The sequence below is a fragment of the Heptranchias perlo genome, chromosome 5 (assembly GCF_035084215.1).
Source record: "Heptranchias perlo isolate sHepPer1 chromosome 5, sHepPer1.hap1, whole genome shotgun sequence".
Taxonomy (NCBI): domain Eukaryota; kingdom Metazoa; phylum Chordata; class Chondrichthyes; order Hexanchiformes; family Hexanchidae; genus Heptranchias; species Heptranchias perlo.
In genome coordinates this window covers 124963868-124990416 of record NC_090329.1, presented here as the reverse complement: position 1 = coordinate 124990416, position 26549 = coordinate 124963868, and the positions used below count along the sequence as shown (strand labels likewise).

General features: G+C 46.6%; 1 protein-coding gene across 1 annotated transcript; it reads right to left on the bottom strand.

Annotated features, from left to right (window-relative positions):
* Positions 1-1594: 1594 nt before the first annotated feature.
* LOC137321526 (uncharacterized) lies at positions 1595-12552 on the bottom strand. The gene is made up of 4 exons (XM_067983923.1): positions 12370-12552; positions 9343-9472; positions 6433-6607; positions 1595-1831 (listed from the first exon to the last, which is right to left on the bottom strand). The coding sequence occupies exons 1-4, from the start codon at positions 12511-12513 to the stop codon at positions 1678-1680; spliced, it is 603 nt and encodes a 200-aa protein (XP_067840024.1). The 5' UTR covers positions 12514-12552; the 3' UTR covers positions 1595-1677.
* Positions 12553-26549: the final 13997 nt, after the last annotated feature.

Here is a 26549-nt window from a genome sequence, read left to right as displayed (position 1 = left end):
GGTTCCAATCAAGCGGGCTGCGTTATCTTGGATGGTGTCGAGCTTCTTGAGTGTTGTTGGAGCTGCACTCATCCAGTCAAATGTTTTGACCCAGCAACGATGAAAGAAAAGCTATGGGAGTCAAGAGATGAGGTGCTCGCTGCAGAACACCCAGCCTCTGACCTGCTCTAGGAGCCACAGCATTGATGGGACTGATTCACTTGAGTTTCTGATCATGGTGACCCCCCAGGATGTGGATGGTGGGGGACTCAGTGATGGTAATCCTATTGAATCTCAAGGGGCGGTGGTTAGTCTCTCCCTTGCTAGAGATGGCCATTGCCCAGTACTGGTGTGGCCCGAATGTTACTTGCCACTTATCAGCCCAAGCCTGGACGTTGTCCAAGTCTTGCTGCATGCGGATTGGACTGCTTCATTATCTGAGGAATTGTGAATGGAACTGGACATTGTGCAATCATCAGTGAACAGCCTCACTTCTGACCTTATGATGGAGGGAAGTTCATGAATGAAGCACCTGAAGATAGTTGGACCGAGGATGCTGCCCTGAAGAACTCCTGCAGCATTTTCCTGAGACTGAGATGATTTGCCTCCAGCAACACAACTGTTTTCCTTTGTGCCAGGTATGACTCCAGCCACTGGAGAGTTTTCCCCTAATGTCGACTATCCTCAGGTTTACTAGGGCTCCTTGGTGCCACACTCATCAAATGCTGTCTTGAAGTTAATGGCAGTTACTCACACCTCACCTCGCAAATTCAGCTTGTGTCCATGCTTGGACCATGGGTGCAGTAAGGTCTGGAACTGAGTGGTCCTGGCAGCACCCAAACTGAGCAGGTGGTTAATGGACCACTCCTTCCATCACTTTGCTGATGATTGGGAATAGGCTGATGGGGCAATAATTGGCCTGATTGCTATTGTCCTGCTTTTTCTCATGGGAAATGGTTCAATATGTGGTGGGGGGGTGGTTTCTGTTACTGGCTGATTGATTCTCCTTTGTCCTTCAGTGTGATTTCTCTGCACTTACACAGCTGGTTGATGACCAAAGCTGCCCCTCGGAGGTGGTCGGTCAGCAATGAATCTGGGAGTTTGACAAATAACTTGGAATTGAAGAGGGCACCAAATTATAAACAATATTAAAAGGAACAACAGCAGCCAGGACTCCTCTATCGGGGGCAGTCAGATCTGCCAGGGTCGGAGCTAAATGTCTGGTTAACGTGTGGGTGGACGATCAGGTGGCTCCCCAACATATTTGGGGAATGTCAAGGAGGTCCATCCCCCGGTGAAAACCAGGGACTATCTGTCACAGGATGACAAGTGGTGATACATTGAACTGGGCACCTGGAAAGAGCCATTGGTTAGACTCATCGGACAAAACCAAATAATGTGAACAGTGAATGTAAAATACGAAACAGAAAATGACAAAGCAAACCTCACTGTTGGAATTAACGGAGCTGAATAATTCTGAATAAAGAAGCTCCACCTCACAATGCAGCAGTGTGGGTGGGAGAACTCGTGTGGGGCATTGGGGGGAGTCTATCAAAATCCCAATACTGACACACGCACATGGTTAAATCCAGTGTGTACTTCATGGAACGCTCAAATTAAAGTTAAAAATAGAGTTAAGCACATCTCACTGTTTGATGTCTGTAAAGGTAACAGAACCTTTCAGAAAGAAGCTCTGTTTCATTTCTTCAAAAAAAAAATTTGCATTAGCCCACGTGTGTTATACCATCCGATGTAAAAGAACTTCCTGTAAAAGGAACGATTGTCTTGGTTCAAGTCCTTCATGAATTCCCTGACACGGCTGCCATACTCTTGGTTGTCATGCTGGAAAGTCCTGCAAAACAGATAAGAATAAAGATACTTTATATGTTTATTTCAAAAGATATTGAAAGGGAGATGGTCTCATCACTCCCTCTGGACTTGGTACACAGGGACACAGAAATACCCCCAAGTAATGAAAATCAAAGGATGCTCACCATTGGGAGGCCTCTGAAATCCCCCTCCCTCAGTCCCTTTATTCCCCCACCCTCATAAACCTGATGACCCTTCCCTCAGAAGGACTTAAGGGTCACAGCTTTGGTGACCTCCCTCCTGTCTGCAACTTCTGCCCTCTGTTATTTGCAGCCTTCTCCTCCAAGCCGACACGAGAAGGATCCATGAAAACAAGAAATAGATGCTGAGAGGGTGTGATGGTGTGGTTATAGTACTAGACTAGTAGTCCTTGCTGTAATGAGTTCAAATCCCAGTTTGGCAAATTGTGGAACTGAATGTAGTAAATCTGGTACAAGGCACAGGGGAAAAAATGACCATGAAAGTTTCCCGATTTTTGTTAAGACATAACGGGGGTTAAATTGGACAAGGCCAATAATTGGGTCTGAGTAGTGCGATCCACGACTAACCCGCGCCCGGTGATTCCTGCGCAGGCAGGACGAGACATTCGTCAGGCCTGAGTACTGACCTGACAGCAGCGTTAAAAACCAGGCCTGATATGAGGATTCAAGGAAATGTGCACTTTCCACCAGCAGGGGGAGCCTGAATGTCTAATGGAGGATGTCTCTGAAAATCTCTTGAAGGAAGCTGATCCTTGTTATTTGCTGAGAATAACAGTCTGCTCTCTGCACGGAGTCTGAACGGAGATCGGATATCGCACACGTAAAGCACAGATGCAGGTCCCATCCTTATGTTTACAAACTGATGAGTTATGTTAAAACATTGAATAAATGGTACGTACTACTAAATCCCACATCCTCCAATCTGCACACCAGACCTCACCAATCTGCCGACCTGAGTTTATACCAGGCCTGTGAGAGTGTGTGACCAAGGTTCTCTGCTGATGCACTAGAGGCCTTGGTGCAAGAGGTGGACAGAAGGAGGGACATCCTATATCCGCAGGAGGGCAAGAGCCCCTCTGGACAAATGCTCAAACGGCAGTGGGAGGCAGTGGTGGACGAAGTCAATGCCAGGCGCATAGCACCACGAACATGGATGCAGTGCAGGAAGAAGTTCAATGCTTTGACATGAGTGGTGAAAGTGAGTGAGTTCAGCTGTCAAGTGGCCTCTCTGACCAACTGCACCACAAGCCACATCCACTGCTCCACTCACTACACCCCCCATCACCCACATACCAACAAACTCTTTCAATCAGTACTCAACTCTTCCAATCAGATGCTTCCTCTCATCCTTACACATTACCACTGTTGCAAGCCGCCTACCCACAACTCACAAGCCACTCACACCCTAACCCTAACCCTAATGCACCGACAGCTATTCAACCATGACTGGCATATCACCCAGACACACGTCCCTCTTTCTTGCAGGAGAAGGTGGCACATAACAGGAGGCAGCAAGTGGCAGTGACATTTAGGCCCTCAAGCCTGTACCGCCTTTCAATGCTATCATGGTGGACCTGTGACCTAACTCCATATACCCGCCTTAGCCCCAAATCCCATAGTACCCTTGGTTCACAGAAATCTATCAATCTCAGATTTAAAATTCACAATTGAGCTCGCATCAACTGCATGAACTTCTTCCTGCACTGCATCTATATTCGTGGTGCTATCCACCTGGCATTGATTTCGTCCCCAGCTGCCTCCCACTGACCTTTGAGAATATGTCTGGAGGGCCTTTTGCCCCGCCTGAGGATATAGGATGTCCCTCCTTCTGTCCACATCTTGCACCAAGTGCATCAGCAGAGAACCTTTTTGCATGCACTCTCGCAGGCCTGGTACAAACTCAGATCAGCAGATTGTAGAAGAGCGCTCCAAACTTCTCCCACACTTTGCGTGTAGAAGCGTTTCCTAACTTCACTCCTGCTCTTCCTGGCTCTAAATGTTAGGCTATGTCCCCTAGTCCTAGTATTCAAGTGTAGGAAACCTCCAAAAACAGTTACAAATGCATCAGCAACTAGAAGCAATAATCCAGCAATTAACCTGTAAACCGTCCAAGGTCCCTTTCAATAGCACTGATGGGGGGGTCCTCCAGGCACTCTAAGATATGTTCAGATGGTCGCGGTTAAGACCTTGCGTTGAGTTGAGCGTTAAGTCCCAAAATGGTGTCTATCACTTTAAATTAACGTTGCACATTGATTGCCCATTTTCTCCTTACTTTACATGCAGCCGGCATTCAGTATTCGCACATGCGCTACTACCTTTGCCAAGATAGCGCCCGACGCACGTCACGCTAGAAACGCGCGTGCGCAGCCAAGACGCCATTTTGGCACTTCGAGAGGCCGCGTAGCGCCGAAACAACGGGCGCTGGACGGCCCAATTTCTTGCCCACGGAGCTCACCAATGTCCTTCAGGGATGGGAACCTGTCATCTCCATCAGGTGGGTAAAATGGTCAAAGAATTCACTAAGTTGGATACAGGGAAACAATTTCCTCTGGTGGGGGAATCCAGAACTAGAGGACATCATTTTAAAATTAGAGCTCGGTTATTTAGGAGTGAAATCAGGAAGCACTTTTTCACACAAAATATAGTGGAAATCTGGCACTCTCGTCCCAAATGGCAGTGGATTCTGGGCCAATTGAAACTTTCAAAACTGAGATTGATGGGTTTTTGTTGGTTTGGGGAACAATATTGAAGAAAGGTGGGAAAATGGAGTTGAGGTACAGATCAGGCATGATCTAATTGAATGGCAGAACAGGCTTGAGGGGCTGAATGACCAGCGCCTGTTCAATTATTACTGGAAGATGTGTTCTACTAAAGTTACCAGGACAACAGCCACCTGATGTGAGTGTGTGAACATGGAGCTATGAGACCCTTGGGCTGACATATCCCTGGTGCTTTATACTTAATCGATTAATTGCCAACATAGGCAGCACTGTGATATGGTAACATGGCCCAGAGAAACAGAAGTTAATGAGCTTGTCTGGGCATTTACAGAGATCGGCAGTTGGCAAAGTGCCCTGCATTGCCCCTCTGTGATGCTGCACCAAGTGATGAGCAATAAAGAAGCTTGGAAAGACAACCTTTGAAAGTGATGTCACCAGTTCACACACTTACATTCACAGAAACCAAAGATTTTCTTCCTCACTTACTCCCAGGTTGTGACCACAGGTCGGATTGCATTGATGCACTGTGTCATCTCCAACCATGGTGCTCTGGCAATTCTCTTTATTACTGGGAGATCTGTCCTCGAAATAAAGTCTCCCTTCACTGGAGGCCAACCAGCACATGATCACTGAGTGGGGTCATTCTGCAGCCGCCTAAAATGCAACTTCAACGGCAGCGAGCAGCTCTGAAAGAGCTGTTGTAATTGTTGTATTAATTATAATCACACAACTCTACCAAATACTGCGAATCCTTATAATAATTTATACCCAGTCTTCATTTCTATCTCACAAAACTCCTCATGCATCACATTCTGTAGTTTTAGAATAAACACTGCCACTTTCATTGATCTTTTTCTATAAGGGCCAATGCCCTGATTGGGAGGTATTGGAGTGAATCGGTGCTCACAGGGAGCACTCGTTAGGATATCACAGGCCCAAAGCTCCAGATTTTCTGTCAATAATTTAAAATGGACAGAAAAATCAAGCCCTGAGGGCCCTTTACCTCCTAAACCCACTCCCTCCGATCTCCACTCCTCAGAGGGAATGGCCGATCGTGGAATCTCCACTGACGATAAAATAACACCACAGCTCCTATCGAAAGGTGTGCTGACAGAGAGGAGGACGCTGTCTACATTGGGGTTCATGGTGTGTAGTGACCCTCATTGACAGTGTGAGTTGGTGAATGTGGAGTGAGGAAATGACTGGGCCCAGCTCTGATGCTCTCTCTGATCAGTAAATCACACTGACGTTCATCGCCCAGACACATATATGGAAAATATCCCCACCACAGGGCACTGGAGGGTGGGCGGTAACACTGGAACCGTGTAATTCATGACTCTGATCAGAAGAGAGCAGATAAAGGGACATTTAAAATAATTACAGTAGAATAGAACATCTAAAATCTCAATGAAATGATGTTAGATTTTGGGTGCGGAACTGATCAGAGAAAGTGAAAGTGTTTCCCAAAAATACAGAATGTGGTGCGTGTGAGAATATCTGAAATACAGGAGCCGGCCCCATTATTGTTACAATAGAGGAGTCTAATACTAATGGGACAATCCAGCAGAGAAAAGCCCAACTACTTTAGTTACAAGGTATGGATTTCACATCCTGGGATCGTGTCCCGAGGAATTGTGGGTCCGCCATGTCCAGTGCTCCAGATGAACCTGAGTAATGTGAGTGTGGAGGTCCGGCCGTGTCCTCAGAAGAAGGAACTGAAGGATGTGAGACATGAACAACCTCATTACATGATCAATGTTGGCCAACGTCCCCACCTGACTGGACCAGCCCGTTAATCACAGTCTTACTACAGGTTGAGTGATGTTGGCAAGACAGGAAATGTAAAGAAATATCAGTCACAACAAACCATCAACTGAACTGACCTGAAGTAAAAATTAAAAGGAGGAAAAGTCGTTGTTTGAACTGTTGGATCTTTTGGTTCAGGTGGACTGTGGACCGAAAATGGTAAATAAAGATAGACCTGGAATTCCCGTTGTATTTTGCCGTTCATCAATGATCCTTTTATCCCCCAAGGAGCAGAGACAGGAACAATTGTTTCTGCAGACAAAGAAAAACACTGTTATAGCATTCTACCAGCAGATCACCTGTGGCATTGCTCATGGTGAGTCAGGAGTTACAGGACGGGGCAGGGTGAAGATACTCACATGGTACCTTATCAAATGCATTTTAAAATCCATATCAACCACATCCACTGCATTTCCTTCATCCGTCTTCTCTGTTATTACTTCAAAGACGGTTGGTCAGGTTTGACCTGCCATTTAGAAACCTGTGCTGACTGGCCCTGATTAAATTATGAATCTCCAAATATGGAGTCATTTCTTCCTGTATTATAGACTCCAGGTCCCAGAGCCAGCGTTGAACGAGGACATTGAGTGAGATGAGTGAGACGATACTGTTGACATTGAGGATAGTGAGGAAGAGGGAGGGCTCCAACACCAGCTCATAGCCAGAGTCATTGAGCAGCAGCTCATTGAAGTGTGTTTCAGCTGAACAAATCCTGCATTAACAGTCATGACCAACAATCCCAGTCCTTCCACCCTCCAACAAACTACATCTGCCCAAACACCAACATTGATCTTCATGTCACCTGACATTGCAGGGTCACCAGCTACTACAGGAACACACTGCACACAAAGATTTCAAAAAGATTTAGCATTTTACTGTCTTAGACAAACTAATTATCACCCAGATGTGAGCCTATACTGCCTTTCTTAAATGTCACCTTACCTATTCTACTGCTCCTACGAGATGTGCTTCCAGTGGCTTCAACATGGCAGGTGGAAAGTTGCTGTGGACTCCCTGAGCCAAGAATTCCCACCGAGTCTCAAACAGGACATGGTGGTTCAGTGGTATCCTGTGCATTGAGAGAGATGAGATGTATCGGCCTCCACAAGGTCCATGTTGTGGGCTCCACCAGAGGAGTCCATTCCTGGGAAGGATACGGTGGTGTAGTGGGGCTGTTAGTAGACTAGTGATCCAGAGCCTTGGGCTAATAATCGGGAGGACGTGATCTCATATCCCACTATTGAAGTTTGAGAATTTGAATTCATTGTTTAAAATTTGGAAATAAAAAAGCTGGAATTAGATGAAGTGACCATGAATTGTTGTAAAAATCCAACTGGTTTGCTAATATCCTTTAGGGAAAGAAATCTGCTGTCCTTCCCCTGTCTCAGATATCTGTGACTCCAGTCCCACACCAATGTGGTTGACTCTTAACTGCCCTTTGAATTTGCGTAGAAAGCCACACAGTTTAATGAAACTGGGGATGGGCAAGAAATACCAGCCTTACCCAGATGCCCGAGAACTAACAATAAAAAAGGGGCCAGCACTCCCAAACACAACAATTTCTTTATACATAGAAATACATAGAATGTACAGCACAAGGACAGGCTCGTCGGCCCAACAGGTCCATGCAGGTGTTTATGATCCACACGAGCCTCCTCCCTCCCCACTTCATCTAATGCTATCAGCAAATCCTTCTATTTCTTCCTCCCTCATGTGTTTATCTCGCTTCCCCTTAAATGCATCGATGCTTGTCACCTCAACTACTCCTTGTGGTAGCGAGTTCCACATTCCAACCACTCTCTGGGTAAAGAGGTTTCTCCTGAATTCCCTATTGGATTTATTAGTAACTATCTTATATTTATGGCCTCTGGTTCTGGTCTCTCTCGCAAGACGAAACACCTTCTCACGGTCCACCCTAACCCTTTCATCATCATAAAGATCTCTATCTGGTCACCCCTCAGTCTTCTCTTTCCGAGAGAAAAGAGACCATGACTGCTCAATCTTTCTTGACATCTCAGATCTGGTATCATCCTAGTAAATCTTTTCTGCACCTTCTTCAGTCCCTCGCTATCCTTTTTATAAAATGGAGACCAGAACTGTTCACAGTACTTCAAGTGTGGTCTAACTAAGGTTCTATACGAATTTAACATAACTTCTCTGCTTTTCAGTTCTATCACTCTGGAAATGAACCCCGGTGTTTGGTTTGCTTTTTTTGTAACCGTATTAAGCTGCGTCGACAATTTTAGTGACTTGCGTATCTGTACCCCCAGATTCCTCTCCTCCTCTACCCCATTTAGAATCTTATTCTCCAAGCAGTATGTAGCTCCCTTCGTCTTCCTACCAAAATGTAATTCCTCACACTTATCTATATTCATTTGCTAATTACATGCCCATTCTGCAACTTTATTAATGTCTTCCTGTATTTTTTCGCACTCCTCTTTGGTATTAACCATGCCCCCCAATTTGATGTCGTCCCCAAATTTTGAAATTGTACATCCACTTCCCCAATCCAAATCATTTATGTAAATGGTGAACAACAGTGGTCCCAGCACCGATCCTTGTGGAACACCACTTCCCACCTTTTGAAAAGAATTACACCATGGGTGGCCCCCCCACAATTGGGGCCTGATTGAAGCCATGACTGGGGTTGAGCACAAGGGCTTGGCATCCCACCCCTCCATGTGGGGCGGCTGCCCAGATTCTGGTCACACAGGGCTAGATGGGCACCAATGAAGCACCTCAATTGGTACATCTGCCCAATGGTCCCCAACAAATGAGGAACCCTCCCATTGACCCCTCCAAGCTCTAGCAGGGGTGAGAGTTGGAGGGCTCCAGGGTGCAGAATCCCAGCTCAACCACCTGGAATGCCAAACATGGAATTCTGGGGCCAATGTATCTCTCTATACAGGAGTTTCAAATAAACAGGTCAAACAGCGAAGCCTTGCTTTGCATTCTGTGCTGTTACATTGAAGGAACATCGTAAGTACCTGCAGCATTCGATAAATTTGAATATTTCAAAAGTTTTTCCAGGCCGGTCTTTAATGCAGTCTTCATATCCGTCCCACTAACATCTGTTTCAACCCACTGGAGGGTTGGAAATTCCATCTCTTCATAATCCTAAGGTAACAAGAGGAAAGATATTACCACATGGCACAACTGTACAGTTACTGAAACACATCTATGTTGAGAGGACTATCCCAGGGGCCCAGGTGTGGCAGCAGTATTCATGTTCTGGATGGACTGGGCTTTAAGGAGAGTTAAGAGCTTTTGATGGGACTCCTGGCATCAACACTTCCTGATTCACTTTCCTTTCTCTCTCACTCTTTCACCCTTGGTGCTGTCCTGCACTATGGGCCTTCGTCCTTCCAATTAGGTTTTCAATAAACATCGAGAACATTATTAAAAGCTTTTCACACTGAATGGGTGCTCATGACCACGGCCAGGATTTTAGCCCAAAGACGGGAAGGGGGCGGGGGGGGTCGAATTGAGGATGGGAAATCCAGAAGTATGGGTTTTCCCTGGAGTGATTTCGATTTTGACATAAGGACGGACGCCTTTAATTTTTTTTTGCTGCCCGACTGGCCCGACTGATTGACAGGCTGGTCTCAGTGGGACGGGAGCAGAGCAAAGAAGAGGACCTCATCAGATAAGTGTTCAGGTAAGTCATAGATTGTATGGATGGGGGGGGCAGGTGATGGGGGGCATGTGGGGACATGGAATCATTGATGGGCATGGGGGCATCGATGGGCATGGGGGCATCAGGGTGCATGGTGGCATTAGGGGTTTGGGGGCATGGGTGGGCATGAGGGTATCGGCAGGCATGAGGGTCAGCTGGGGGGGTCGTCAGTCATCGGGGGGGTCAGTCATCAGAGGTCAGTCTTCGGGTGGGCAGTCAGTTATCGGTGGGGAGATCGGGGGTCATGTGGGGATCAGTAATTGGGGGGGTCAGTCACAGGGGGTCAGTCATTGGGGGGTCAATCATCGGGCGTCAGTCATCGGGGGGGATCGGGGGTCATGGGGGGGTGATTGTTTGTCAGTCACTGGGGTGGGGTCAGTCACGGAGGGCTGCGGTCGGGATGAGGGGTCATCACGGGGGTCGTAATCATTGTGGGGGTCTTGCGATCATTGGGGGGAGGTCGCTGCAGGTAGTCGTGCAGGTAGTTCTGCTCCTCTGGGCCCACAAGCAGTGCCTCTCAAGCGGCATGAAGGAGAACGCCTGGGAATCCCGGCTCACACAGGTTGAAATCCCACAGCCTCCTTGAAAGGTTTTCGTGTCCAGCCAGCCTCCTGAGAGGGGGTTGGTTGCCCGCCCCTCGTCACCCCCGCACCCCGGTGAAAACCGTTCCGGTCTGAAATTGTTCCAATTTTCAATCCCCCCTCCGACCCCAACCCACCCATTTTCCCATTTAAAATCCTGCCCCATGTCTCCAGGTGCGGAGTTTCCCCCTGAGTCTTTTACCACATTATCTTTTAACAGACATGTTTCAATATCTGAGTATCAACCACTGGGGAACAGTGTTGAAACTTTGACTTGCCTGAGACGAGTGAGCTCAGTTGTAAAGTGGACAGCAAACGATCCTTTCATCTCAAGGGAATGGGTTTGAACCCAGCTCAGGCTGACAGGATGAAGGTCTCCTCTCTCTGTCAGCTGTAAGGATCCAATGTGAAAGGAGTTTGTGGAGTTTAGACCCAGTTCCTAGAGGGGGCGGATCCAGAAGATAGAATGGCTCGAACTATCCACTCATTGATAATCTGACTCAGAGTGGGGAAAGGATCAAGTGTTGTGGGAAATGGAAGTGTCCAACTGGTGGAGGAGTGGTTGCTCTTGTGAACTTTGGGCTGAGGTTCCAGTTGAGACTTTACTCTGCAGCTGTCTGTGTTACAGCCGGTCCAGGAGTACTTGATGCTGACTGGGACCATCTGAATTGTGGAGAACATTCCAGTCCCCACACTGACATCTCTTCCCCTGACACTTCCACCTCTGTAAATTTGGTGATCAGTGTCTATCTGGAGAAATTGTGTAAACTGCGATTTATGCCGTTTCTCTGAGGTTTCTGTCAAGTAAACAATGAGAGCAGGAATATAGGAACAGGAGTGGGCCATTCAGCTCCTCAAGCCTGTCCTGCCATTCAATTTGATCTTGGCTGATCTGTACCTCAACTCCATTTACCCACCTTTGCTCCATATCCCTTGATACCATCACCGAACAAAAATCGATCAGTCTCAGTCAATTTAAATTGTCCCAGCATCGACAGCACTTTGCGGGAGAGAATTCCAGATTTCCACTGCACTTTGTGTGAAAAAATCCTTCCTGATTTCACAGCAAAATGGCCTGGATCTAATTTTAAGATTATTCCCCCTTGTTCAGGATTCCCCAATCAGAGGAAATAGTTTCTCTGTATCTACCCTATCGCAGCACTTGATCATTTGAAAATCCTCGAATAGATCACCACTCAACATTCTAAACTCAAGGGAATATAAGGCACGTTTATAAAACCTGTCCTCATAATTCAACCCTTCAGGGCCAATAGATCCTTCCTGAGGTTCGGTGCCCAAAACTGAACACAATATTCCAGATGGGGTTTGACCAAGACTCTGGACAGCTGAAGCATCATCCTCACTTTTGAATTCAAACCCTCTTGAGATGAAGACCAACATTCCTTTAGCCCTTTTGATTTCATTTTTACCTGTACACGAGCTTTTAAATTTCTTTGCTCCTCCACAGCTCCTGGACTCTCACCATTAAGTAAATATTCTCATTTGTCTTTCTCAGATCCAAAGTGAACAACCTCACACTTCCCCACATTGAACTCCATCTACGATAGTTTTGCCCATTCACTTTTTCTGTCCATTCCTTGACAATTTCCTTCTCCTATTTATGCAACTTACTGGTTCTCCCAATATAAAACTATCTATCCTTCATCCTGTCCGATGTTTTATTGTTTCTTATTGAAGAGAGAAAAATGTACTGGTAGAAATGTGCCAGCAAACGGTAGATGTTAAACTTTACTTACATTGAGTTGAATTATTTGTGTGGGATGGTGACAGATAACCTGCTGGCAGAAATCAGCCACCTCTTGATCTGCTCCTGTTGCTGGAATTTGAAGCCCGAGTAGGACAGACAGAGTTAAGCAGAGTCTCAGCATCTTGGTGTCCATTCTGATCACTGTTGAACGCACTGATTGACTCTCAGGCCCTTCAGGTGGATCTGGTGTTTGAGCAGCGAGTTCATATCTTTTTATACTGTTTTATAAAGATGATTTTGAATGCAACTATCTGCAGGCAGGAACATTAGACGCTGGAGAGAAAAGCAGGTGATATATTATGGAAATGTTGCTTTGATCCAACCTTGTGATGGATTTAGAAATCATTAACTCTCTGAGTGCCGGATCCAGGCAAGTCTGAACACCCGGGGCAGCTCCCATTTTTAAAAATGTTTCCAGCTCACACAGGGTAAGGCTAAAAAACTCCCCAGTCAACAGAAAGAAAGAAAGAAAGAACCTGCATTTATCTAGCGCCTGACTTATTACACTGAGCTGGAAGCACCAATTTAACCAGGTCCCTTCAACCACATGAACAGACTCGTGACACGTCCCCTGTTTGCCTGTTTTTGGGCCCAATCGAATTTGTAGGCCGCCATGTTTAAAAATGGGTCTCTGGAAATCTATTGTTTTCTCAGTTGATAAGTTGGCCTGCAGTGTGGAACAGAACCATAAAGACCAGCAAGGACTGAGGTTTAATCTCCAGTCTGTGCTCAGTCATCTGATCTCAGTCAGGTGGCTGTAGTGACACAACAGTCAGTCTAATATCCCGAGTCTGGGAAATGGGAAAAGAGCAGCAGGGTTCCTGTTACTGGCGACTATCCACTGATCCCTGCTGAAAAATGTACGTGTGTGGGTGTGAGGAGAGGACAGGATTGGGCTCAGCTGTGCTGCTGTCTCGTTCCCTGGTTCCATTGGGAATAAATGAAGTGTGCAGCCCATCAGAGGAGAGCATCAGTCGGAATCTTAATGTAATCATGAGTTGCTGCCAGAATAATATGGAAAAATATGAATAATGGTGTCTGGAATGTCCAGTTACAAAGAAATTCAAGACGGTGGTTGCTTTGAGTGGAAAAGATGGTGGAAGTGGGCTCCAGGTCTTCAACCAGTAGTTGACATATCTCCCCAGTAGTCTCCAGGAAGCAGTGAGGCTTTCTGAGGCAGTGAACTGCAGAGAAATATAAGCCTGTCTTACCTGTGAACCCTGGTGAGTGCACATCTGCACATAGTGAGCTTACACCTTCTGTGATACCTCACTCCAGGAGCCTCCAACTCAACTTCTTCCAACTGCACTTCCTCTTCAAAAGTTCATGTCCAGAGTGCTAGTCATCCCAACCTGGTCAGTCCTACATGAGACTGTAGTTCAAACAACATGGCTCACTCTTAATATGCTCTGACATGGCCCAGCAAGCCCCTTCATTCAGTTGTACTTGCGTGTGATGAGGTGCTATTAATGTCCCAGCACATTCAACCACAGAATATAACAAGCTCATCCAAACCGATCTCAGTGTAATAGGTTTCCACATTCCACCAGTGGGTCGAAAGGAGGAGCAAAGATATTAGTGAAAGCAGAAGGTGTTTTTTTAATGCATTCATGGGATGTGGGCGTCGCTGGCAAGGCCGGCATTTTTTGCCCATCCCTAATTGCGCTTGAGAAGGTGGTGGTGAGCCGCCTTCTTGAACCGTTGCAGTCTGTGTGGTGAAGGTTCCCCCACAGTGCTGTTAGGAAGGGAGTTCCAGGATTTTGACCCAGTGACAATGAAGGAACGGCGATATATTTCCAAGTCGGGATGGTGTGTGACTTGGAGGGGAACGTGCAGTTGGTGGTGTTCCCATGCATCTGCTGCTCTTGTCCTTCGAGGTGGTAGAGGTCGTGGGTTTGGGAGGTGCTGTCGAAGAAGCCTTGGCGAGTTGCTGCAGTGCATCCTGTGGATGGTACACACTGCAGCCTCAGTGCGCAGGTAGTGGAGGGAGTGAATGTTTAGGGTGGTCGAAGGGGTGTCAATCAAGCGGGCTGCTTTGTCCTGGATGGTGTTGAGCTTCTTGAGTGTTGTTGGAGCTGCACTCATCCAGGCAAGTGGAGAGTTTTCCATCACACTCCTGACTTGTACCTTGTAGATGGTGGAAAGACATTGGGGAGTTAGGAGGTGAGTCGCTCGCCGCAAAATACCCAGCCTCTGACCTGCTCTCGTAGCCACAGTATATATGTGGCTGGTCCAGTTAAGTTTCTGGTCAACAGTAACCCCCAGGATGTTGACGGTGGGGAATGGTAATGTCGTTGATTGTCAAGGGGAGGTGATTAGTCCCTCACTTGTTGGAGATGGTCATTGCCTGGCACTTGTCTGGCGCGAATGTTACTTGCCACTTATCATCTCAAGCCTTATGTTGCTGCTTATGGGCACGGACTGCTTCCTTATCTGAGGGGTTGGGAATGAAACTGACTAATGTGAAATCATCAGCGAACATCCCCATTTCTGATCTTATGATGGAGGAAGATCATTGATGAAGCAGCTGAAGATGGTTGGGCCTAGGACACTACCTTGAGGATCCCCTGTAGCGATGTACTGGATCTGAGATGATTAGCATCCGACAACCACTACCATCTTCCTTTGTGCAAGGTATGACTCCAACCACTGGAGAGTTTTCCCGCTGATTCCCATCGATTTCAATTTTACGAGGGCTCTTTGATGCCGCACTCAGTCAAATGTCAAGGCAGTCACTCTCAACTCACCTCTGCAACTCAGCTCTTTTGTCCATGTTTGGACCAAGGCTGTAATAAAAACATAGAAACATAGAAAATAGGAGCAAGAGTAGGCCATTCGGCCCTTCGGGCCTGCTCCGTCATTCAAAATGATCATGGCTGATCGTCTAACTCAGTACCCTGTTCCCACTTTTTCCCCATATCCCTTGATCCTTTTAGCATTAAGAAATTTATCTATCTCCTTCTTGAATACATCGAATGATTGGCCTCCACTGCCTTCTGTGGTAGAGAATTCCACAGGTTCACCACCCTCTGAGTGAAGAAATTTCTCCTCATCTCAGTTCTAAATGGCATACCCCATATCCTGAGACTGTGTCCCCTAGTTCTGGACTCCCCAGCCATCGGGAACATCCTCTCTGCATCTCGTCTGTCTAATCCTGTTAGAATTTGATATGTTTCGATGAGATCACCTCTCATTCTTCTAGACTCGAGTGAATATTGGCCTAGTCGACCCAATCTCTCCTCATACGCAGTCCTGCCATCCCAGGAATCAGTCTGGTAAACCTTTGTTGCACTCCCTCCACGGCAAGGACATCCTTCCTCAGACAAGGAGACCAAAACTGCACACAATACTCCAGATGTGGTCTAATCAAGGCCCTGTACAACTGCAGTAAGACATCCCTGCTCCTGTACTCAAATCCTCTTGCAATGAACGCCAACATACCATTCGCCTTCCTAACTGCTTGCTACACCTGAATACTTGCTTTCAGCGACTGGTGTACAAAGACACCTAGGTCTCGTTGCACCTCCCCTTTTCCCAATCGATCACCATTCAGATAATAATCTGTCTTTCTGTTTTTACAACCAAAGTGGATAACCTCACATTTATCCACATTATATTGCATCTGCCATGTTCTTGCCCACTCATCCAACTTGTCTAAATTACATTGGAGCCTCTTTGCATCCTCCTCACAGCTCACATTCCACCCCAGCTTTGTGTCGTCTGCAAACTTGGAAATGTTACATTCCGTTCCCTCATCCAAATCATTGATATATATTGTGAATAGCTGGGGCCCAAGCACTGATCCCTGCGGTACCCCACTAGTCACTGCCTGCCACCCGGAAAAAGACCCGTTTATTCCTACTCTCTGTTTCCTGTCTGTCAACCAATTCTCAATCCATGCCAGTATATTCCCCCCAATCCCATGTGCTTTAATTTTGCACACTAACCTTTTGTGGGGCCTTATCGAAAGAATTCTGAAAATCCAAGTACACCACATCCACTGGTTCGCCCCTATCTATTCTACTAGTTACATCCTCAAAAAACTCCAGTAGATTTGTTAAGCGTAATTTCCCTTTCATAAACCCAAGCTGACTTTGTCCAATCCCGTTAATGCCTTCCAAGTGTTCTGTTATCACATCCTTTATAATAGACTTGAGCATTTTCCCCACTACTGATGTTAGGCTAACTGGTCTGTAATTCCCTTGTTTTTTCTCTCCCTCCTTTTTTAAATAGTGGGGTTACATTTGCCACCCTCCAATCTGTAGGAACTGTTCCAGAGTCTATAGAATGTTGGAAGATGACCACCAATGCATCCACTATTTCCAGGGCCACTTCCTTTAGTACTCTGGGATGTAGATTATCAGGCCCTGGGGATTTGTCAGCCTTTAGCCCCATTAATTTCCCGAGCACTATTTTTTTACTAATACTGATTTCCTTCAGTTCCTCCCTCTCACTGGACCCTTGGTTCCCTAACATTTCCGGCAGATTATTTGTGTCCTCCTTTGTAAAGACTGAACCAAAGTATGTGTTTAATTGTTCTGCCATTTCTTTGTTCTCCATTATAATTTCCCCCATTTCTGACTGTAAGGGACCTACATTTGTCTTCACTAATCTTTTTCTCTAGACATGTTTATAGAAGCTTTTACAGTCAGTTTTTATGTTCCCTGCTACTTTGCTCTCATACTCTCAATGAGCTCTGGGGCCGAGTGGTCCTGGCAGAACCCAAACTGAGCATCGGTGAGCAGGTTATTGGTATCAGTACTCAACACCAACAACAGCCAATCTCCAGACGCCATCCTACAACTCATCCGCTTCATCTTCGATCACAATGTCTTCACCTTCGATAACCAGTTCTTTACCCAAACACACGGAACAGCCATGGGGACCAAATTCGCACCCCAATACGCCAACATTTTCATGCACAAGTTCGAGCATGACTTCTTCACTGCACAGGACCTCCAACCAACGCTATACACCAGATACATCGACGACATTTTCTTCCCATGGACCCACGGCGAAGAATCACTGAAGAGACTACACGATAACATTAACAAGTTCCATCCCACCATCAAACTCACCATGGACTACTCCTCAGAATCGGTTTCTTTCTTGGACACACAAATCTCCATCAAAGACGGGCACCTCAGCACCTCACTCCACCGCAAGCCCACGGACAACCTCACGATGCTCCACTTTTCCAGCTTCCACCCCAACCACGTCAAAGAGGCCATCCCCTATGGACAGGCCCTACGAATACACAGGATCTGCTCAGACGAGGAGGAACGCGATGGACACCTACAGACGCTGAAAGACGCCCTCGTAAGAACGGGATATGACGCTCGACTTGTCGATCGACAGTTCCGACGGGCCACAGCGAAGAATCGCATAGACCTCCTCAGAAGACAAACACGGGACGCAACCAACAGAGTACCCTTCGTCGTCCAATACTTCCCTGGAGCGGAGAAACTACACCATGTTCTCCGCAGCCTTCAACATGTCATCGATGACGACGAACACCTCGCTAAGGCCATCCCCACGCCTCCACTGCTCGCCTTTAAACAGCCACCCAACCTCAAACAGACCATCGTTCGCAGCAAATTACCCAGTTTTCAGGAGAACAGCGTCCACGACACCACACAACCCTGCCACGGCAACCTCTGCAAGACATGCCAGATCATCGACACAGATACCACCATCACACGAGAGGACACCACCCACCAGGTGCATGGTTCATACTCCTGTGACTCGGCCAACGTTGTTTAGCTCATACGTTGCAGGAAAGGATGCCCCGGAGCATGGTACATTGGCGAGACCATGCAGACGCTGCGACAACGGATGAACGGACACCGCGCAACAATCGCCAAACAGGAGGGTTCCCTCCCAGTCGGGGAACACTTTAGCAGTCAAGGACATTCAGCCACCGATCTTCGGGTAAGCGTTCTCCAAGGCGGCCTTCGAGACACACGACAACGCAAAATCGTCGAGCAGCAGTTGATAGCCAAGTTCCGCACCCATGAGGACGGCCTCAACCGGGATCTTGGGTTCATGGCACGCTACATGTAACCCCACCAGCAAAAAGGGGGAAAAAAATTATATGTTTTTTAAAATTCTCTCTCTCTCTCTCTCTGCCATTTTGAGTTTCTTTCTGCCTGCCTGTGTAATAGACACAATGTATATCTAGTGTACTGGGACGTGCTGTTCTCCGTGACTGGCCTGTTTGAATAACAACGACACCTTTTGATTGGTGTGATGCTGTCCCAACATAGTATAAGATATGCGATTTGAGAACCTTTTCATTCATTCATCTGACGAAGGAGATATCTCCGAAAGCTTGTGATTTTAAAATAAATTTGTTGGACTATAACCTGGTGTTGTAAGATTCCTTACATTTGTCCACCCCAGTCCATCACCGGCATCTCCACATCAGGTTATTGGTGAGTAAGGGCCGCTTGACAGCACTGTTGATGACACCTTCCATCACTTTGCTGATGATTGAGAGCAGACTGATGGGGCGGTAATTGATCGGATTGGATTTGTCCTGCTTTTTGTGGACAGGACATATCTGGGCTAATTTCCAAATTGTCGGGTAGATGCCAGTGCTGTAGCTGTACTGGAACAGCTTGGCTGGAGGCGCGGCTAATTCTGGAGCACAAGTCTTCAGCACTACAGCTGGGATGTTGTCGGGGCCCATCGCCTTTGCTGTATCCAGTGCACTCAGCCGTTTCTTGATATCACGTGGAGTGAATCAAAGTGGCTGAAGACTAGCTTCTGTGATGGTGGAGATCATGGGAGGAGGCCGAGATGGATCATCCACTCGGCACTTCTGGCTGAAGATACTTCAGTTCCTCCTTTAGTATCAGTTGGTTGGAGGCCTGGGAATATATCGCCTGTCTGAGCAATCAGATGGAAATTGGTGAATTGCACAGAGAGACCTGAGGCTGAAAAGACAAAGTAAATAAGATAATGATGGACAATATTATATTTTATAAATAAAAAGAGAGACTTGTGTGCACCTGACCATAAATGATCTGATTTCAGTAAATTCCCAGCTATTTGGTGAATTGAGAAGAACTGGCCCACTGAGGTCACTTTCTGACCTCTGACACACACTGCTCTTCATTGCTGACAACCAGTTTGGCTTCAAGCTGAAAACAAGATGTAAAGCAACTTGTAAATGTTCCAGGGAATAAAGAGTCAGAGAGATTTGCTGGTACATTTTGTGCCTCAATTATAATATCTCCCATTAGTAAAATTCAGGTATTCGGTTAGTCCAAAGGAACAGGTCCAGATGAGGTCACTTTACGACTTGTGACAATGTTTTTCTTCATCTCTCATGAGCTCAACATAAAAAGATGTAAATCACCTTGTAAATGTTACTGTGGAGAGGGGCCAAGGGATGACTTGTGACTCTTAATGCAAAGTAATAAAATCAGCTCGATACCTCGCTCAAAAACAGGGTCATTGTAAATGTGGTTGCGATCTGGACCACCCAAAGTTCACTGAAGTGAAGCCGACCTCCAAAGGAGGATCTGGAACCAAATTCCAAATGTCCATCCCGACATTGACAGGGTCTCCATTTCAGAGCAATACGTGGAGGTGATTTTTATATTTGTAAATTGTTCAAGTGCTCTTCAGTCACGGAGCTCAATCCTTTTCCCTTATGTGGGTTTGTTCAAAGAAAAGGACATTGTGGAGTGAGGAAAATAATCCGCCAAAAATGCAGCTGACCCCAACATTGAAATATTGATGAGAAGCCCTGATGGGAGTAAGCTGCTGAGGTGCATAGATATTAAAGTGCAGTGTTTAAACAGTCAGTGCTGGCTGAAGATTGCAGCAGCAGGCTGGGGTGTAGCAGGTTAGTAAGAAATAGTGAAATAAAACCAGAAAATGCTGAAAGCACTCAGCAGGTCAGGCAGCATCTGTAGAGAGAGAGAAACAGAGTTAATGACCTTTCATCAGAACTGGAAGAAGTTAGAGATTTCACAGTTTTGAGAACAACATCTCCTCCCTTGTCAGCAGGTTTAATGACAATGACAGGGTTGGACCTGAGAGAACGGAGTGCTGCAAGTTCAGAGGCAGATAGATTCGAGTGAGTGAGGGGAGTAGAGAAATTGAGACGGCCGATGTCACGCCAGCAGTACCCAATGAAAAGATCAAGAGAGGGTAAAAGGCCAGAGGGAGGGGTCCAGGTCCAGCATCACGTCGAGCTCGAAATTCATTGAGGTGGGGGCGTAAGGAAATGAAGCTGAGGCCGTTGCTGAGGACTGATCGTTCGGGGTCACAGGGGGAAAGGTCAGAGGGGATGGTAAAAACAGGACAAGGCATGAGATTGGAAGGAGGGATGGGGTCAGAAGAAAGTGAAGGGAATGTAGGATCAGGAGATTTGTTGCACTTTATGGTTCTTGAAGTAACGGAAAGGGTTAATGACGGTCGTGCGGTTGACGTTGTTTACATGGATTTTTAAAAGGAGTTTGATAAAGTACCACACAATAAATTTGTTACCAAGTTTGAAGCTCATGGGATTAAATGGGCAATGGCAGCATGGATTTGATATTGGTGAAGAGACAGAAAGCCGAGAGTCGTGGTAATCAGTCGTTTTGTTGACTGGAGGGAAGTATACATTGATGTTCCCCAGGGGTCGGTATTAGGACCACTGCTCTATTTGATATGTATTAATGACTTGGACTTGGGTATACAGGGTATAATTTCAAAGTTTGCAGATGACATGAAAATTGGAAATGTTGTAAACATTGAGGAGGATAGTAATAGACTTCAGGAGGACATAGACGGGCAAAATGGGCAGACACATGGCAGATGCAAAAAATGATGCCTTTTGGTAGGAAGGATGAGGAGAGGCAAAAAAACTAAATGGTAGAAAAGCTCAGCAAGTGAGGCAGCATCTGTGGAGAAAGAAACAGAGTTAATGTTTCAGGTCGAAGACCTTTCGTCAGAACTGGAAGAAGTTAAAGAGTTGATTCTATTAAAAAGCATTTGGACAGTTACATGGGTAAGATGGGTATAGAAGGATATGGGCCAAGTGCAGGCAATTGGGACTAGCTTAGTGGTATAAACTGGGCGACATGGACATGTTGGGCCGAAGGGCCTGTTTCCATGTTGTAAACTTCTATGATTCTCTGAGTTAAAGTTTTTAAGCAAGTACAGAGCCAGGGAAAGGGGGGGCGGTGAGAGGTGGGTGGAAGGGGAGGGGAGTAAAGAATAAAAGGAAAGGTCTGTGATTGGGTAGCGGGCAGGAGAGATTAAATGACAAAAGGGATGATGGTGAAAGGCAAGGAGGATAGTAATGGAGCAAATAAAATGGAGTATTTGCGAGTGCTGTTGGGGAGGTTTTAAACTAATGTGGCAGGGGGATGGGAACCGATGCAGGAAGTCAGTGGGAAATAAAGTGGTGACAGAAACAAAAGGCAGTAAGGGAGAGTGTACAGAACATGACCGGACAGATGGTCTGAGAAAGCAGGGCAAAGACCAAGGGAAGTCTAGATTAAATTGCATTTATTTCAATGCAAGAAGTCTGATGGGCAAGGCAGATGAACTCAGGGCATGGATGGGTACATGGGACTGGGATGTTATAGCTATCACTGAAACATGGCTAAGGGAGGGGCAGGACTGGCAGCTCAATGTTCCAGGGTACAGATGCTATTGGAAAGATAGAGCAGGAGGTAAGAGAGGAGGGGGAGTTGCGTTCTTGATTCGGGAGAACATCACGGCAGTAGTGAAAGGGGATATATCCGAGGGTTCGCCCACGGGAAATTGAGGAGCAAATATGTAAGGGGATTACAGACAGCTGCAAGAAAAATAGGGTGGTAATAGTAGGGGACTTTAACTTTCCCAACATTGACTGGGACAGCCATCGCATTAGGGGCTTGGAAGGAGAGAAATTTGTTGAGTGTATTCAGGAGGAATTTTTCATTCAGTATGTGGATGGCCCGACTAGAGAGGGGGCAAAACTTGACCTCCTCTTGGGAAATAAGGAAGGGCAGGTGACAGAAGTGTTAGTGAGGGATCACTTTGGGACCAGTGATTATAATTCCATTAGTTTTAAGATAGCTATGGAGAATGATAGGTCTGGCCCAAAAGTTAAAATTCTAAATTGGGGAAAGGCCAATTTTGATGGTATTAGACAGGAACTTTCAGAAGTTGATTGGGAGAGTCTGTTGGCAGGCAAAGGGACGTCTGGTAAGTGGGAGGCTTTCAAAAGTGTGTTAACCAGGGTTCAGGGTAAACACATTCCTTATAAAGTGAAGGGCAAGGCTGGTAGAAGGAGGGAACCTTGGATGACTCGGGAGATTGAGGCCCTAGTCAAAAAGAAGAAGGAGGCAAATGACATGCACAGGCAGCTGGGATCAAGTGGATCCCTTGAAGAGTATAGAGATTGCCGGAGTAGAGTTAAGAGAGAAATCAGGAGGGCAAAAAGGGGACATGAGATTGCTTTGGCAGATAAGGCAAAGGAGAATCCAAAGAGCTTCTACAAATACATAAAGGGCAAAAGAGTAACTAGGGAGAGAGTAGGGCCTCTTAAGGATCAACAAGGTCATCTATGTGCAGAACCACAAGAGATGGGTGAGATCCTGAATGAATATTTCACATCGGTATTTACGGTTGAGAAAGGCATGGATGTTAGGGAACTTGGGGAAATAAATAGTGATGTCTTGAGGAGTGTACATATTACAGAGAGGGAGGTGCTGGAAGTCTTAACGCGCATCAAGGTCGATAAATCTCCGGGACCTGATGTCATGTATCCCAGGACGTTATGGGAGGTTAGGGAGGAAATTGCGGGTCCCCTAGCAGAGATATTTGAATCATCCACCGCTACAGGCGAGGTGCCTGAAGATTGGAGGGTAGCAAATGTTGTGCCTTTGTTTAAGAAGGGCCGCAGGGAAAAGCTTGGGAACTACAGACCGGTGAGCCTGACATCTGTAGTGGATAAGTTGTTAGAGGGTATTCTGAGAGACAGGAGCTACGGGCATTTGGAGAGGCAGGGACTAATTAGGAACAGTCAGCATGGTTTTGTGAGAGGAAAATCATGTCTCACGAATTTGATTGAGTTTTTTGAAGGGGTAACCAAGAAGATAGATGAAGGCTGTGCAGTAGACGTGGTCTACATGGACTTCAGCAAAGCCTTTGACAAGGTACCGCATGGTAGGTTGTTACATAAGGTTAAATCTCATGGGATCCAAGGTGAGGTAGCCAATTGGATACAAAATTGGCTTGACGACAGTAGACAAGGTTGTAGAGGGTTGTGTTTCAAACTGGAGGCCTGTGTCCAGCGGTGTGCCTCAGGGATCGGTGCTGGCTCCACTGTTATTTGTTATTTATATTAATGATTTGGATGAGAAATTAGGAGGCATGGTTAGTAAGTTTGCAGATGACACCAAGATTGGTGGCATTGTGGACAGTGAAGAAGGTTATCTAGGATTGCAACGGGATCTTGATAAATTGGGCCAGTGGGCCGATGAATGGCAGATGGAGTTTAATTTAGATAAATGTGAGGTGATGCATTTTGGTAGATCGAATCGGGCCAGGACCTACTCCATTAATGGTCGGGTGTTGGGGAGAGTTATAGAACAAAGAGATCAAGGAGTACAGGTTCATAGCTCCTTGAAAGTGGAGTCACAGGTGGATAGGGTGGTGAAGAAGGCATTCGGCATGCTTGGTTTCATTGGTCAGAACATTGAATGCAGGAGTTGGGATGTCTTGTTGAAGTTGTACAGGGCATTGGTGAGGCCACACTTGGAATACTGTGTACAGTTCTGGTCACCCTATTATAGAAAGGATATTATTAAACTAGAAAGAGTGCAGAAAAGATTTACTAGAATGCTATCGGGACTTGATGGTTTGACTTATAGGGAGAGGTTAGACAGACTGGGACTTTTTTCCCTGGAGAGTAGGAGGTTAAGGGGTGATCTTATAGAAGTCTATAAAATAATGAGGGGCACAGATAAGGTAGATAGTCAAAATCTTTTCCCAAAGGTAGGGGAGTCTATAACGAGGGGGCATAGATTTAAGGTGAGAGTGGAGAGATAAAAAAGGGTCCAGAGGGGCAATTTTTTCACTCAAAGGGTGGTGAGTGTCTGGAACGAGCTGCCAGAGGCAGTAGGAGAGGCAGGTACAATTTTGTCTTTTAAAAAGCATTTGGACAGTTACATGGGTAAGATGGGTATAGAGGGATATGGGCCAAGTGCAGGCAATTGGGACTAGCTTAGTGGTATAAACTGGGCGACATGGACATGTTGGGCCGAAGGGCCTGTTTCTATATTGTAACTTCGATGATTCTATGATAAGATTGGATTGAGTAGCTGTGAGTGGCAACAGCAGAACCATTACCAGCACTGGCTGTATGAAAGTGAGGTGAGAGTGACTGCCCTTGACATCAAGGCAGCCTTTGACCAAGTGTGGCACCAAGGATCCCAAGTAAAATTGAAGTTAATGGGAATCAGGGGGAAAACTCTCCAGTGGCTGGAGTCATACCTAGCACAAAGGAAGATGTTAGTGATTGTTGGAGGCCAATAATCTCAGCCCCAGGACATTGATGCAGGAGTTCCTCAGGGCAGTGTCCTCGGCCCAACCATCTTCAGCTGCTTCATCAATGACCTTCCCTCAATCATAAGGTCAGAAATGGGGATGTTCGCTGATGATTGCACAGTGTTCAGTTCCATTCGCAACCCCTCAGATAATGAAGCAGTCCATGCCCGCATACAGCAAGACCTGGACAACATCCAGGCTTGGGCCAATAAGTGGCAAGTCACTTTCGCGCCAGACAAATGCCAGGCAATGACCATCTCCAACAAGAGAGAGTCCAAACAACTCCCCTTAACATTCAACGGCATTACCATCGCCGAATCCCCCACCATTAACATCCTGGGGGTCACCATTGACCAGAAACTTAACTGGACCAGCCACATAAATAATGTGGCTACGAGAGCAGGTCAGAGGCTGGTTATTCTGCGGCGAGTGACTCATCTCCTGACTCCCCAAATCCTTTCCACCATCTACAAGGCACAAGTCAGGAGTGTGATGGAATTCTCTCCACTTGCCTGGATGAGTGCAGCTCCAACAACACTCAAGAAGCTCAACACCATCCAGGACAAAGCAGCCCGCTTGATTGGCACCCCATCCACCACCCTAAACATTCACCCCCTTCACCACCAACGCACAGTGGCTGCAGTGAGTACCATCTACAGGATGCACTGCAGCAACTCGCCAAGGCTTCGTCGACTGTACCACCCAAACCCACGACCTCTACCACCTAGAAGGACAAGGACAGCAGGCACATGGGAATAACACCACCTGCACGTTCCCCTCCAAGTCACACACCATCCCGACTTGGATATATATCGCCGTTCCTTCATCATCGATGGGTCAAAATCCTGGAACTCCCGACCTAACAGCACTGTTGGGAGAACCTTCACCACACGGACTGCAGCGGTTCAAGAAGGCGGCTCACCACCACCGTCTCAAGAGCAATTAGGGATGGACAATAAATGCAGGCCTCGCCACCGACGCCCACATCCCATGAACGAATAAAAAAAATTTGGGAGCAGTGGTTCTTGAAGTTATTGAAATCAATGTTGAGTCCAGAAGGTTGTCAACATTCAAAGTATCATCCTCCTCCATTTTCATCAACTCCAACGCGATCCCACCGCCAAAAACATCTTCCCCTCCCCTCCTCATTCAGCATTCCGAAGGAACTGCTCCCTCTACGACATCCTGGTCCACTCTCCCATTACCCCGAACACCCACTCTCCTCCCCACGGCACCTTCCCGTGTGAGCACAGGAGATGCAACACCTGCCCCTTCACCTCCTCCCACCCCACCAACCAGGGACCCAAACACTCCTTCCAGGTGAAACAGCGATTTACTTGTACTTCTTCCAATTTAGTTCATGTATTCGCTCCTCTACATTGGGGAGACCAAATGCAGATCAGGTGATTGCTTTGCTGAACACCTCCGCTCTGTCTGCATGCGTGACCCTGACCTGCCGGTCGCTTGCCATTTTAATTCCCCGTCCCACTCCTTCTCTGACCTCTCTGTCCTCTGCCTCATGCACTGTTCCAATCAAACTCAAGGTAAGCTCGAGGAACAGCATCTCATTTGTCATTTAGGTACTTTACAACCTTCTGGACTTAACACAGATTTCAATATCTTCAGATT